Raw genomic sequence first — 14,274 nt, forward strand, 5'->3', positions numbered from 1 at the left:
TCACATTATCCATTTCACCTGGTGCAATTTCTAAGTTGTATATTTCTCTCAATTGTGCAATAACAATGTTAGTAGTTCGCTTTTCTCATCAGAGGACTTTTTTTTTACAGCAGCAGGATTCTTTGGCATTTACATTTTTATAAACTGTACAAATTAACACAGACATCATTGTTTTTTCTATTCTGTATCTTGTATACTTGTATATTTTTATTTTAACCTCTTTATGCCACTGTGCTTGCTTTTTGTAATTCGCTGGCTGTAATGACTAAATTTCCCCAGTGTGGGATCAATAAAGTCCTATCTATCTATGAAATGTGCTTTAGAAATAAAGTTGCTTTGCCTTGCCTTGCCTTACGCCAGGGGTCCTCAAATACAAATCTTGAAGGTCCACAATTGTTTTTTTCATACAAGCATGGGTCCATTTATTAATGTTGGTCAAGAACAAGGCAGGTCGAAGGTGGTAAAGGTGGTTTTCTTTTGTCCAAACAAAAATACAATGCACATTCTGATTAAATAAAAATAAATTAACAAAACATTTTCTTGATTTAAAATAAAAACACAAAAAAAGACAAAAAACGTACAAGTACAATGTTTACACATGTACACTAAATAATTGACAAGATCTGTCATTAAGGTGCAAACAATAACTATTGACAGTACATTTTGTAACTGTAAAACACTGCTGGACAAAAAAGAAAACATGTGCAAGTAGTACAGTACATGTTCACATGTACAGAACATAAATGACAAGCTCTGTCATTAAGGTGCAAACATAATAATTATTGACAGTAACTGTAAAACACTGCTCAATGAGAGAAATGGCATTTGGGGTTTGAAGCCATGGCTTTGAACTTTGGCACAAATGGTGTGATGGCCATGCGGAGACACTGATGCAAGTGTTCATTGGTAAGTCTACTGCGGTACTTGTTCTTCACAATGTTCATTGTGGAGAAGGCAGACTCACAGCAGTAAGTTGAGCCAAACATTGTGAGAATGTGAACTGCCATCTTATGCAGCAGAGGGGAATTTGCTGCAATTACCTTCTTTGTCCAGAAGGTGATGGCGTCACACTGAGCGATGAGTGATGGCGTCACACTGAGCCTTACTCTTACTCTTTAAGTGCAAGGTGAGCCTCTTGAAGTGCAACGTTTTCCTGGAGGTCAATCAACTCACTTTGCAATGTAGCAGCCGGGGCCAATGGGAAGATTTTTTGTGCTTCTGCAGAGAACTCACTCACATTTCTGATCAGGAATGGGTTGTCAATGAACAGCAGGACTTGTCTTCCTAATATGAAGTCATCAAAGCGAGTCTTGAAATTGGCAATCAGCTTCTCCAGGAATTCAACTTGACACTGGCGATTTCCCTCTCCCTTGGCCTGTTCCAGAAGTTTGGGGAAGTGGAGCAGTTCCTCCTGTAGGTAAAAACTAAAAGTAAGTATCAGTACCCAAAAAAGGTTGAGTGGAATCCAATAAATGTGTGTGGTAGAAAATGTTGAACAAATTACGCCCACCCCCCTCTTTCTAAGTTTTTAACATTTGATCATTATTATTATTATTATTATTATCATGCATTTATTTTTGCTTATCTATCTTCATATTATTATGTGTTTATATGATGTCCAGTGTGTCTGTTGCCTTGTCTAATTGTTTAGTAATGTCAATAATAATAATAATAATAAATTACCTGTATGTTACTTCTGAAAAGCTCCAGCTTCCTCTGGAAGGCACATACTGCTGACATCAGCTCACAGACTGTGTTGTTCTTCCCCTGTAGCTTGAGATTCAGGTCATTGAGATGAGAGGTTATATCTGCCAAAAATGCCACAGCCTCCATTTTCCCAGCATCTTCCATATATTCCAGGAACTGCTTTGCTTTTGCGCTCTTTTGCTGTGACAGAAACACTTGCAGTTCTTTCCTGATTGCCCAAAACCGCTCCAGGACCTTGCCTTTGCTCAGCCATCTAACGTTGTTATGCAGGAGCAAGTCATCATAGGCTGCATCTACCTCTGTCAGGAATGTGCGAAGCATGCAGTGCTGCAGTGCAGATGATGCTCTCAAGAAGTTTATGAGTTTCATCATTGTTGTCATGACTTCTGAGTAGACTTCTCCAAGACTTGCACAAAGGACAGACTGGTGGATTATGCAGTGATAGGATATCAGGCCAGGGTGGTGTTCTCTCAGACGCGAAACCAGTCCTTTCTCTCTCCCCAACATGGCTGGAGCTCCATCAGTAGCAATTGACACAACTTTCTTCACATCTATCCCTTTTTCACTCAGCATTTTTGATATTTCTTTATGAATGTCTTCCCCCCTTGTTTGTCCACTGAGGTTTGTCAGACCCAACACATCTTCAACAAAGTCCCCCTTAGCCTCATCAAAAAATCTGACAAACACCAACAACTGAGCTATGTCAGTATTGTCAGTGGACTCATCCACAGCTAGGGAGATGCATTCAGCATTTCTTTTTCCATCACCAAGCTGTTTACTCACATCATCAGCCAGTACTTCATTGTGTCTTGTGGTTGATGAATCTGAGAGTGGGATTTGTTTGATTTTTGTTTTCATTTCCTCCTTTTCTTTTCCTTCGAACATTGCTGCCATCACTTTTATTATTTCTCCATCAGAGAATGGTTTCTTATGTTTGGCCAACACCCATGACACTCTGAGTGAGCACTCCGTTGCAATTTGTTGTTGTGTCATAGATTTAACAATAACCTTGCTTGACTCTTGATATGACTGCTTTAACCTGTTAATTTCTTGCCTTCTCAGTTCTGATTTAGGAGGAAACTTCTCTTCAAAAGAGCTGTGCTCTTTAACATAATGGTGTTTCACATTTTCACTTTTTATCAGAGCAACCGTCTTTAAGCATATTAAGCACATAGGTTTGGTACTTGCAGGTGGTCAGTCCATTCCTCATTGAAACAGCGATTTTCACTGTCCACTTTTCTTCCCTTGGTCAATTTTGAGCATGCCATTTTGTTTGATTCGGTCTTCTACTGGTGGCATGTAAACAAACAGATTGCAAAGTGCCTGGTACGACTCATGTTTCACACTGCTGCGGTCTATCTAGTCTAGCTAGCAGCATGCACTCTCTCTCAGCCAATCAGCGCATCGTTGTCATAGAGATGACAGCCCATAATAACCTGTCACCCAGGCAACAGCCAATCAGCGCTGTCACCCGAAGCACACACTTTCTCTCACACACACATACACACACACGCAGCACGCAGAGCGCATGCAGTGATTGAATACAACAGAAGTGGGAAAATGGGAGATATTTGACTAAAAATGAAACAGAATTTAGCGATAGAATAGTAGCATAGCGATAGATCAGCGATTAATACAAATAATATATGTTAAAAGTTGTTGTTGAAAAGTGCCATTTGCCCTGGGTCCGCAGAGAGGTGTGCCGCGGTCCGGTCGTGGACCGCGGTCCGCTAATTGAGGACCCCGGCCTTACGCAGTCCCTTCAACTGCAGCTGACTCAAAGAAAGAATGGCAAACCTAGGGGGAGGACTAGACTGTGAACCTTATGATGGAAACCAGCCAAAGACATGGCATTTAGTGGACAATCAGGCCCTACTTCATAATGGGTGTCATGGGAGTAAAGTAACCAATAGAGGCATGCATTCTCACATAGACTTTTCACTCCCCCAACTCACAATCGCTTCATGGCCTGAAGATGAGAGAAGGTTCCAGGGACTAGCTGAGTGATTCTGTTGTTGTGCAAAAACCTGAGAGGGGGAGAGGGAGAGGGGGGGGAGAGAGAGAGAGAGAGAGAGAGAGAGAGAGAGAGAGAGAGGATTATTTATCAGTTTTCATATCTGTGGTTAGCTATATAGCAATAAGAAATATGATTTTCTTCCCTGACATGCAAATGCAGCCCAATTTGATGACTCCGAAGACTTGTATTCCTTAGCTAAAGGCAGACATCAATATTTGCCTGTTTATGTAAACCTCCCTTGAAAAACTTTGCCCCCAAAACTGTTCATTCTTAAATCTTTATAAATAAAGGTAATCTTTGAAGCAGTTCTTCAACCTCTATCACTACCTGTAGGAAACCAATCTACAGATATGCTCTCTGGCCACTTAGCCAAAATGACTGTTTTGTCTGTGACCATGGAGATATTCCCCAACAAACCACTCTGAGTATGCATCTGGGAATTCTTTGATTTACCCTTCCCCCATTTTTTGCAGATGTCCCTTCTTCTTCTCACCCTCTACAGAGACTGGGAAACATGGATATACTGGACAGCCACTGGCCAATAAACAAGGACAATGAATGAATTTCGCAGGACTTTTTTCAGCCTTCAGACATCTGGTGGGGAGTTTTAGAAGCATCACATCTGCATAATGTCAGAAAAGTTCATAGGGACTACACTAGGGACTGACAGGTTATGTATGAAACATTTCTAAATTATTTACAAACACAGCTCATTGACTGTTTATTGACAAAAGATAAAACATAGGAACTAGTGCTGTCAAAAATATTGTGTTATTAACGCAAATCAATTGTAACGGCGTATCGTGAGATTAACGTTCTTTGTGAGCTAGTGAACTTGTAATTTTTTATAAGTTGTGGCCACTGCTAGTAACATAAGAAAAATCACAGGATCCGGTCTAACCGGAAACAAAACAATAGGCACGCCCCACGAACATGTTTGGTCTTGCCTGCTCGTTAGCTAAGGAGTAGGCTACCAGTTTGTGTGGATGTCAAGTGCAAAACGCTGAATTGGATGCATACAAGATTCTGGATGGAAAGTCTAGTTTCAAAAAGTTGCCAGATGGGTTGATTGACAAGACCAAAGTTATCTGCGTGCATTGTCAGTGTGAACTGAACTATCACCGTAGCACATCCAGTCTGAAATACCACTTGATGGCCAAACACACAGCGAATGCGAATTCTCCGCCACCTCCTTATCAAAACCAGACGACAATGGATGGCTTTCGACAGAGGCATATGGATGCTATTATCTTCATAGGAAACTTCACAAAGGAAAGTTTAAGCCATGGTTTGACCGCACTATAGCCTGAGTCCTAGTTTACAATGATGTGCACTTTGTAACATAATTTTGTATCACCCTGTCTTGATCCCTTAGAAAGGGTTGTTGAAGGGGCTTTTTTGTAATCAAGTATTTATTTTTTTGTCATCTGCTCATTGTGTGAGATTTGATTCATTCAAGTGTGAATGACTGCTCATAGTGAGAATGTTAGTGTGAAATATAACACTACACGTTGCTGTTTTCAATTAAAAAACATTTGCATAAAGTAGGGCTGGGCGATATGGCTGAAAACTCTATTGCGAAGTGTTTTATATTGGTCGATATCGATAATTATTGATATTTTTTATGACCTATTTAAAATAAGGACCGGGAGAAAAATACATTCAATTTAAACATTTTTATTTTAAATTGAACCTTCCTCTGATTATAATCCCCTCAGCTATCAAGGCAGAAAGGAAAGGAAATGTCAACACAACCAACGGAGAGCACTCAAATAATAAACGTAAAAAAAAGTGTAAAAATGTAAACAGAGAGAAACCTGAGAACTTTTTTCCTGCAGGTTTAGTGCAGGACGTTCACGAGCTGATTCACCTTCTGCTGAATAAAATGTTTTCAGATATGTGCAGTGTTTTGGAAACATAGCAGAAACTGATGTAGACTTGACTGAATTATAAAACCAGCCTAGACATATGAACAACTTTAGTCACTCTTCTTACTCTAAACATACATGAACTATTCAATTATATTTTTATTGCAAGTGTGTTTAAAAAAAAAAGGCACGTGTAAGAGATGTTTATAACCTGGCTTCTCCTCAGTGCTCAGCGGAAGCATGTCTTTAGCTATATGATATGCCGCTGCCTCCGTTATGTCTTTGTGCCTTTTAGATGATTTGCCATCAGGAACTGAAGCAGATACCTCTGCATGGCAATCAGCTGCTTGTGCGGTGGGGCTGCAGGTGCAGATGTTGTTGGGCGTTGGCGAATACGGCTGCGCTCCAAAGAGTGAGCGCGGCTAAGGTGGTTCAACAAGTTTGTGGTATTACCGGTCTCGGCGGGGACGACAGTCTTGTATAAGTTACAGACCACATTGGTCTAACTACGGCCCAACTTATAAAATCCAAAAAACTGCCATACTGGCGAGCTGACTTTCCCTGTTTCATCGACAATTTCTTCGTTCGCTGCAGCGCTTTCACAGGTGCTGGTCATAAAATTAGAATATCATGGAAAAGTTGATTTATTTCAGTGATTCCATTCAAAAAGTGAAACTTGTATATTATATTCATTCATTACACACAGACTGATACATTTCAAATGTTTAGTTCTTTAATTTTGATGATTTTAAACTAACAACTAATGAAAATCCAAATTTCAGTATCTCAGAAAACTAGAATATCACTTAAGACTGATACAAAAAAGGATTTCTAAAAATGTTGTCCAACTGAAAAGTATAAACATGAAAAGTATGAGCATGTACAGCACTCAATACTTAGTTGGGGCTCCTTTTGCCTGAATTACTGCAGCAATGCGGCGTGGCATGGAGTCGATCAGGCTGTGGCACTGCTAAGGTGTTATGAGAGCCCAGGTTGCTTTGATGGTGGCCTTCAGCTCTTCTGCGTTGTTGAGTCTGGCATCTTACTCTTCACAATACCCCATAGATTTTCTATGGGGTTAAGGTCAGGGGAGTTTGCTGGCCAATCAAGAACAGGGATACCATGGTCCTTAAACCAGGTACTGGTAGCTTTGGCACTGTGAGCAGGTGCCAAGTCCTGTTGAAAAATGAAATCTGCATCTCCATAAAGTTGGTCAGCAGCAGGAAGCATGAAGTGCTCCAAAACTTCCTGATAGACAGCTGCATTGACCTTGGACCTAAGGAAACACAGTGGACCAACACCAGCAGATGACATGGCACCCCAAACCATCACTGACTGTGGAAACTTGACACTCAACCTCAGGCAATGTGGATTCTGTGCCTCTCCTCTCTTCCTCCAGACTCTGGGACCTTGATTACCAAAGGACATGCAAAATTTACTTTCATCCGAGAACATGACTTTGGACCACTCAGCAGCAGTCCAGTCCTTTTTGTCTTTAGCCCAGGTGAGACGCTTCTGACACTGTCTCAAGAGTGGCTTGACACAAGGAATGCGACAGCTGAAACCCATGTCTTGCATACGTCTGTGAGTGGTGGTTTTTGAAGCACTGACTCCAGCTGCAGTCTACTCTGTGAATCTCCCCTGCAGTTTTGAATGGGTTTTGTCTCACTATCCTCTCCAGGGTGCGGTTATCCCTATTGCTTGTACACTTTTTTCTACCACATCTTTTCCTTCCCTTTGCCTTTCTACTAATGTGCTTGGACACAGAGCTCTGTGAACATCCAGCCTCTTTAGCAATGATCTTTTGGGACTTGCCCTCCTTGTGCAAGGTGTCAATGATCGTCTTTTGGACAACTGTCACGTCAGCAGTCTTCCCCATGATTGTGTAGCTTACAGAACTAGACTGAGAGACCATTTAAAGGCCTTTGCAGGTGTTTTGAGTTAATTAGCTGATTAGAGTGTGGCACCAGATATCTTCAATATTGACCTTTTCCACAATATTCAAATTTTCTGAGATACTCAATTGGGGGTTTTCATTAGTTGTCAGGTATAATCATCAATATTAAAAGAAGTAAATACTTGAAATATGTCGGTCTGTGTAAAAAGAATGTATACATTATTCAAGTTTCATTTTTTGAATGGAATTACTGAAAAAAATCAACTTTTCCATGATATTTTAATTTAATGACCAGCACCTGTATTTCTCATCTCACTCCTCGCGGTGCATCAAACACGAGACAACGATGGCACAACCAAACTTGATAATGTTACATGATTGGCGTGTTAGCGTGTCACTCCTACTGATCAGCGATTACTCCCTACGTTGCTTGGTTACCTGAGAGCGAGTGCCTTTGTTCATGCAACCAACCTCGCTTCGCAACTTCAGGTTTCTTCCAACGAAGAAAAAAAAAATTATCGAGTGTTTTATCGAACGCATTTTTTATTGATATTGACGACGCGTCTATCGCGAGACATATCGCTATTGTTTTTATCGCACAGCCCTAGGACAAAGCAAGCCTATGCACTTTTCCATGTGGATAACAGTATTAAAATGATAATTCAAGGGACATTTGGAATAAAAATGTGCAATTAATCACAAGTTAACTATGACATTCATGAGATTAATCTCGATTAAATATTTTAATCGATTGACAGCACTAATCTGAACCTTTACATTACTAAAAGAATTGGTTATGTATCATTGTGGTCAGGGACAACAATATTAATATTACTACAAAATTTAATAAGAAGCTGTCACGTTAACGCCTAGTCCATACATACATGAGTTTTTTTAAAAAACAAACAAACAAACAAAAGCACTTCCCACAAGCACTGTTCTCAATCCATATGAAAAAAACAAGTGCTGTCAAGAGCATGCCAACAGGAGGCATACAATCCTAATGCAAAAGCCATATTGGCCAATTAGTCCATGTCTACATGTCATCAGTGCAAACAGACTCGCTGAATATTTTCAGCCTGGAAAGAGTTTTTCAAAAGCTCAGTTTTCAGTGATCTAGAACTGCATTTGTGTATGGATGAAAGGCCAAAATGCATAGTAAAAGCTACATTTTGAAAAATATCTGTGCACATGTGGACTAGGCATGAGATAACCTTCTACAGATATCACAGGAGCACTCTAGAAGCAGTATATGAGGATAATTAAAGTTTAGCTCTACAGAGTTGGGGTAATCCATTACAATATTACCACCAAATTGTAATGCAGTATAGAATCAGTGATCTGTGATGAACACCATGGTGAGAGGGGCATTCCTATTTGTGACAGCAATTAATGAGGCCAAAATGTGCTCTCAGCCAGTTCAATCCAGGACTGAAAGTTGTGCTCTCAGTTCCACCTTGTTTTCTTTTTCTCTCACTGGCTGTGCCAATGTGAATATTTCTGGAAGCAGTATAATTAGAAAAACAATAATATATTACCTGACATAGGTCCACTAAACAACTGAACCACCGCTGAGCTGTCAGTTCAACAAATAAACCACAAAGTGAAAGGAACATGTACATAATCACAGAACTCGAACAGGACAAACAAAATTGACCCCATGGAGACTAAATATATGCCAGGGATTAACCAGAATCTGGCATCATTACTGTATTATTGTTTGATGCAACAACAAGCCAACAGGGAGGGTAAAAAGCTTGTTATTAGGCATTTGACAATGCTGATTTATAGCTGACATTTTGCTGTATTCTGCAGATCATTCCAATGTCACTTAAAACAAAGTCTGGACCTGCTTGAGTTGACCCTTAATTCCGTCATCATGCTAGTTATTTCTTTCTAATTTCTATCAAGTGTCCTGCTGAATTAGGCTACACCAGTGGAACTATTAATGCCTTGATTTATATGAGGAAATTAAGACGAAAAATGCTTTTTCCTTTTGAGCAAGTCTTTTTTTTTTTTTTTTTTTAGAATTTTGTGTGAACTGCGTACATTGTAGGAATCCTGGGCTTTGAAAGGTCAGGCGGGATGGACTTACAGTCGTTCCAGCTTTGGTAGGTGAGTGAATGATTCTGGCTCCAAAGACTCAATATTGTTGAAGTGCAGGTACCTAGAAAAGAACAAAGTGTAGAAAGCACAGTAAAACTGAATGAGGGCTCCCTGTCTGACTACATATAATTTAATTTTCTTTATAGACCCCAAGAGGTGGTAAATGACAACACTAAGGTCATACCCATCCACCTGCCCATCCATTCATATTACTGAAATAGCTGTTTCAGAAAAAGTTATATAAAGCTGTGAATGAATGCAGATGGACTGGAGGAATTAACACATCAGGAATTCAGGTGAGACAGTTGATATACATTGTATGAAAATCAATGACTGGAGACTGAATTTGAAATGAGATTGCCCACAGGTAAAAAGCAAGTACAATGATTATGCCATGGAATGCAAACATAAATTAAGCTCCCAAAATGACTCTGAGCTAAGAAAATATAATTCAAACCATACACTAACAAATAAATGTTAGGCAAATGAAATCCAACTGATGACTGAATGGTAATATAAAGGGTCAATGTAGTCAAAGCAGCTGCAGCAGCAAACTGGACAAAGACCACAATGGCATAGGATGTAAAATAAAATGTAATATTCCTCTATATGTATTCTGCACAGGGAAATTCTTTTTATTTATTCTTTTTAGTTTATCTGAACGGTTAATTCTTAGCTGTACTTTTACAAGCTGTACCAGACATTCAACAGTATGTCTTTGGGTGTTGTCTAAAATGTGCTTTGTAGAGGGGCCAGAATAGTAAAACAACACAGCAAAGAGGAGCAAAGGACAGAAAGGTTACATGAAGCCAGCAGTAAATTACTTTTAATCCCCACTCTAGGTTGACCCAGCTTCCCACTAAAGTTATTTTGGTACACTTCCTACAGTAGTTGTGATCCAGTATTGCTGTCACAAGAACCCCATCAGCCATTTCTAACTGTGTAAAGAAGTTAAGAACACTTCCTGTTTAGCTTTGACGCCTCCTGATAGAGAAGCATGTGCTCTCAGGCTTTGGCATCTGTTGTCCAGTGGGGATGTAGAAGAATTATTAAAATGTATGCAGTCTGGCTCAAACTTGTCACCCACATATAAAACCTTGCAGTAGTGTAGCAAAATTCAAAACAGCTGCCGTGTGTGCTGCTCCCTGGAATTGGTTTAACTTGTTGAATTAGCCATTTATTTTCCGTTAATGTGCTTACAGAGACATACAGTAAGTCAAGTCTCCTCCATGAAAACAGAAAGCAATAATTTGCTCTGGAAAAATAGTGCATAGCAGCCATATTGGTTGTGATTACGGTTGCACAATTCCAGGAATGTTGGAGGAGGGGACTTTGCATGGGAATTAACAAGAATTTGTGCGAAATAACAGGACATAATGGTTATAAAAAGAAACTGTAGGGGTTATTTTACCATAAGGAGACATAATTGAAAACCCTGCTTATAGAAATTAACACAATTTAGTTGATGAACTTTAATTAATCAATTGACCATTTAACAAGAATTATTGGAAATAGATTAATTAAAACTCCTCAATTTGCATGCTCAACCAAGCTACATCCCACATGGTAACAGCTAGCAAGCAAAAAATAGCAGAAGATGTTAACAAGTATGAACTGTGTAGTCTATTTGAGGTTATTATCTGCTTGTTATCTGAAATATCATAAAGTATGAAAAATAATAACAGAAGAAATCTAAAATATACTCACTCCGGTCACATAATCAAGTTTTGATTGAAAGCCTGTAGTCATTTGGCGAAGGCAATTTTTCTGGAAATTTAGGGACCCTTTGCAACCCCAGTTGTAATAACGACGCACTGGCTTATCAACACACTACAGGCAAGTTTTATGCGAACAGTGCTTTCAGATACAACATTACAACTCTGAAAACACATTTTTACATCAATCGACAATTGCCTAAGTGTTGTCCTTGTGAAACATGGAAGTGTATGATGATAAAACAAGGGCTTTTTTTGTAAAAGCTGCACAGCACTAACAAGTTTCTGAGTGTCAAGACTGACAGGAAGCAGTTGAATTTTATCAGACAGACTGAACATAATGACTAAAGGTTTCACACAAATTAAAGCTCTGAGCAAATTACGGAAAATCAGGGCATATGAGTGGTTTTTGCAGTAGCAGAATAGAGTCAAGTTTAGCTCTAAAGCAAAAGCTCTGACTTCAGCACAACACTGTTAGCACTACTAGCAGCACAATGCTGGATATCGTGCTTTAAGCTTTGCATGGGGGTGGTGCATATCTGTTGTCTTTACCACAAGATATGCGACTCATGCAAAAGGGTCAAAGAGGGTCAGCGCAGCACACAAGGGTGGGTGCACACATGGCATGCATGGTAGCAGTGGAGAAATGGATAGAGGGGTGCACATGGAGGTAGGGGTGTCAATGTAGTGATAAGAGTTATCATGGTACCTGTGCAAGGCCTACACAGTCATGTCACAAATCATTACATCAGTGACATGCCCAGCACTATTAGATAATATGAATTGACTTATAAATCACTTATAGTACATCATCATTTACAGTTACCATGTAAACCTTACAAGGCTTCATCAGCTGTTTATAGCGAACATTCAGAAGGGGGGGTAGACAGACGGAAGGAGGAGCAGTATGTCGAGTAAAAGGAAAAGGTTGATGAGGAAGTTGGTCACTTACAGTTGCTCAAGAGAGACAAGCCCCTTAAATGCTTGTCTGTCAATTGATTGGATTTCATTCTTGTACAAATAGCTGAAAGGAGAGATAATCAGTAACATTAGTAACACACACGCACACTCTCTCTCACACAGGATCATCTGAATTCTGTCTGGTTATTATGAGAGAAAGTAGAAAAGATCTGATCAACAATTGTTTAGTTGCCTTTTCTTTCAAAAAGATATGCATGTTGTGCAATTATTTGTAAAGCATATTTACTGTAAAGATAAACTTATGTAGTGAAAGTATATGTCACACTATCCTGCTTCATGGACATCACTAGTTGTAGCTATGGATAGAGGACCTTTTCTGCAAGCTCGCAAACATTAGGTTTATGTAAAATCAGACACACTGCACAATTACAACTTCAGGTGAGAATGTATTTCTGACCTAAATGTAGAGCACTGAGAGTTACATCAAGTGTTTTCTCATCTACAGTTTTTCACACAGTATGTTTTCTCATGACCTATAGATGTGCTTGACTAAGTAGAAATTGGACATACACTATGTTCCAAAAAACAGCAGCGAACACTGCTGTGTGTCACTGAATACTTTCCAGATCATTTCATTTCGGTGAATGTTCAGTAAAACTATCCCCATTGTTACACAGTAATCAGGTCAATATGGACAACAATAAGATGAGATACTTCATTAATCGCAAAGAAATTATTGTACCAGAAATCGCTCAAAAAATGCAGTAACATAGAATGAAAACAGTAGAGTAATAAATATAAAGTCTGAAACATGAAATCAGTTCCTGATTAAAATAATAAAATAAGATAAATGTAGTAAAATAAATAAACTAAAATAAACCTAAAAGAGAAAAAGTAATATTGGCAATGACACTGAAATGAAATATAAAGTAATATTGCACATGATAAAACACAAAAAAGCATAACGCAAGATAACATAAATCATTATGACTTAAAATAAGGTAGTGCAATACAAAATTAAAAGTTAGATATTTGAACACCTCAGGAAAAAGGAGGTATATATAGCTGTTCAGATGGTGTATGCATCAGATAAGAATCAGTTATCATCATTGGACAAACAATAAATGACACTAATTCCTTGTATGTCAAGTCTTAACTCTGTATGTCTAAGAAATATGCAGCCTGAAAAATACCCTTGATGTGCACATGTTTTCCTTCCATCATCAATATTAAAGAAATGTGATACTAGAAAAACAACGGCTTACAGGTGTCTGGCGTTTCATCTCCCACCTCTATATTTCACTTTCCACCATTACATTTATGATGAGACATGAAGACAGATCCTGATCTCTCCACAGCAGAAGTATCACGATGTAGGGGAAAAAAGATCATCCTGTTTTTAATCATTGCACAACCTTCCCAGTGCTATAGCCTGTCTGTGTCTATGCTATGAGGTTTCTCATCATAAAAGATTTGCACAAGGTATATTAAGATTAAGATTAAGATTAGTACTTTATTAATCACAGCACACACATGCTACAGGGAGGAGGAGACTGTACACACGCCATGCTTTATGTGAAATTATTTTTTCCACGTTTGACCCATCCTCGGTCCGTCGTTCCTCCGCGGCAGACCAGGAGCGGTGGGCTGCCAGCTGCCAGCCGATGCCGTTGCCCGCGCCCAGGGACCCATCCTTTTTCGTCACCGTTGGTCAGGCAGTGATCTTCTTGCATGTTTTTAGTGGGGGTTATTTAAGGAGGAAACCCCGGGTGAACACGGGGAGAACACTCCACACAGAAAGGCCCCCTTTTTTTCCTCAAGCAGCAGGCACTGAAGACATGGTGGAGGACACGCCACCAGCGCCCACAGCGGGATTCGAACCGGGGACCTTCTAGCTGTGAGGCGACAGTGCTACCCCAAAATATATATACAAAAAATGAACAACTTCATCATGTGTAACATAAATGAAAAAGAGAATTGAGCTAAAAGACACAACCAAGTGAGATTCAGAGAAATGACAGTGCCTTCATGCAAGTTCTGGCT

General features: G+C 39.4%; 1 protein-coding gene across 1 annotated transcript in view; it reads right to left on the minus strand.

Moving 5' to 3' along the window:
* The window catches only part of LOC139342278 (peroxidasin), a 119,542-nt gene that overhangs the window by 74,692 nt on the left and 30,576 nt on the right, over nt 1–14,274 (minus strand). The window contains exons 4-6 of the mRNA XM_070979290.1: nt 12,263–12,334; nt 9,585–9,656; nt 3,663–3,734 (exon numbers count right to left, since the gene is read on the minus strand). Of these exons, the coding sequence (XP_070835391.1) occupies nt 3,663–3,734; nt 9,585–9,656; nt 12,263–12,334 (216 nt within the window). The remainder of the gene's footprint in view (nt 1–3,662; nt 3,735–9,584; nt 9,657–12,262; nt 12,335–14,274) is intronic.

Source organism: Chaetodon trifascialis, chromosome 14 (assembly GCF_039877785.1).
Source record: "Chaetodon trifascialis isolate fChaTrf1 chromosome 14, fChaTrf1.hap1, whole genome shotgun sequence".
Classification (NCBI taxonomy): Eukaryota; Metazoa; Chordata; class Actinopteri; order Chaetodontiformes; family Chaetodontidae; genus Chaetodon; species Chaetodon trifascialis.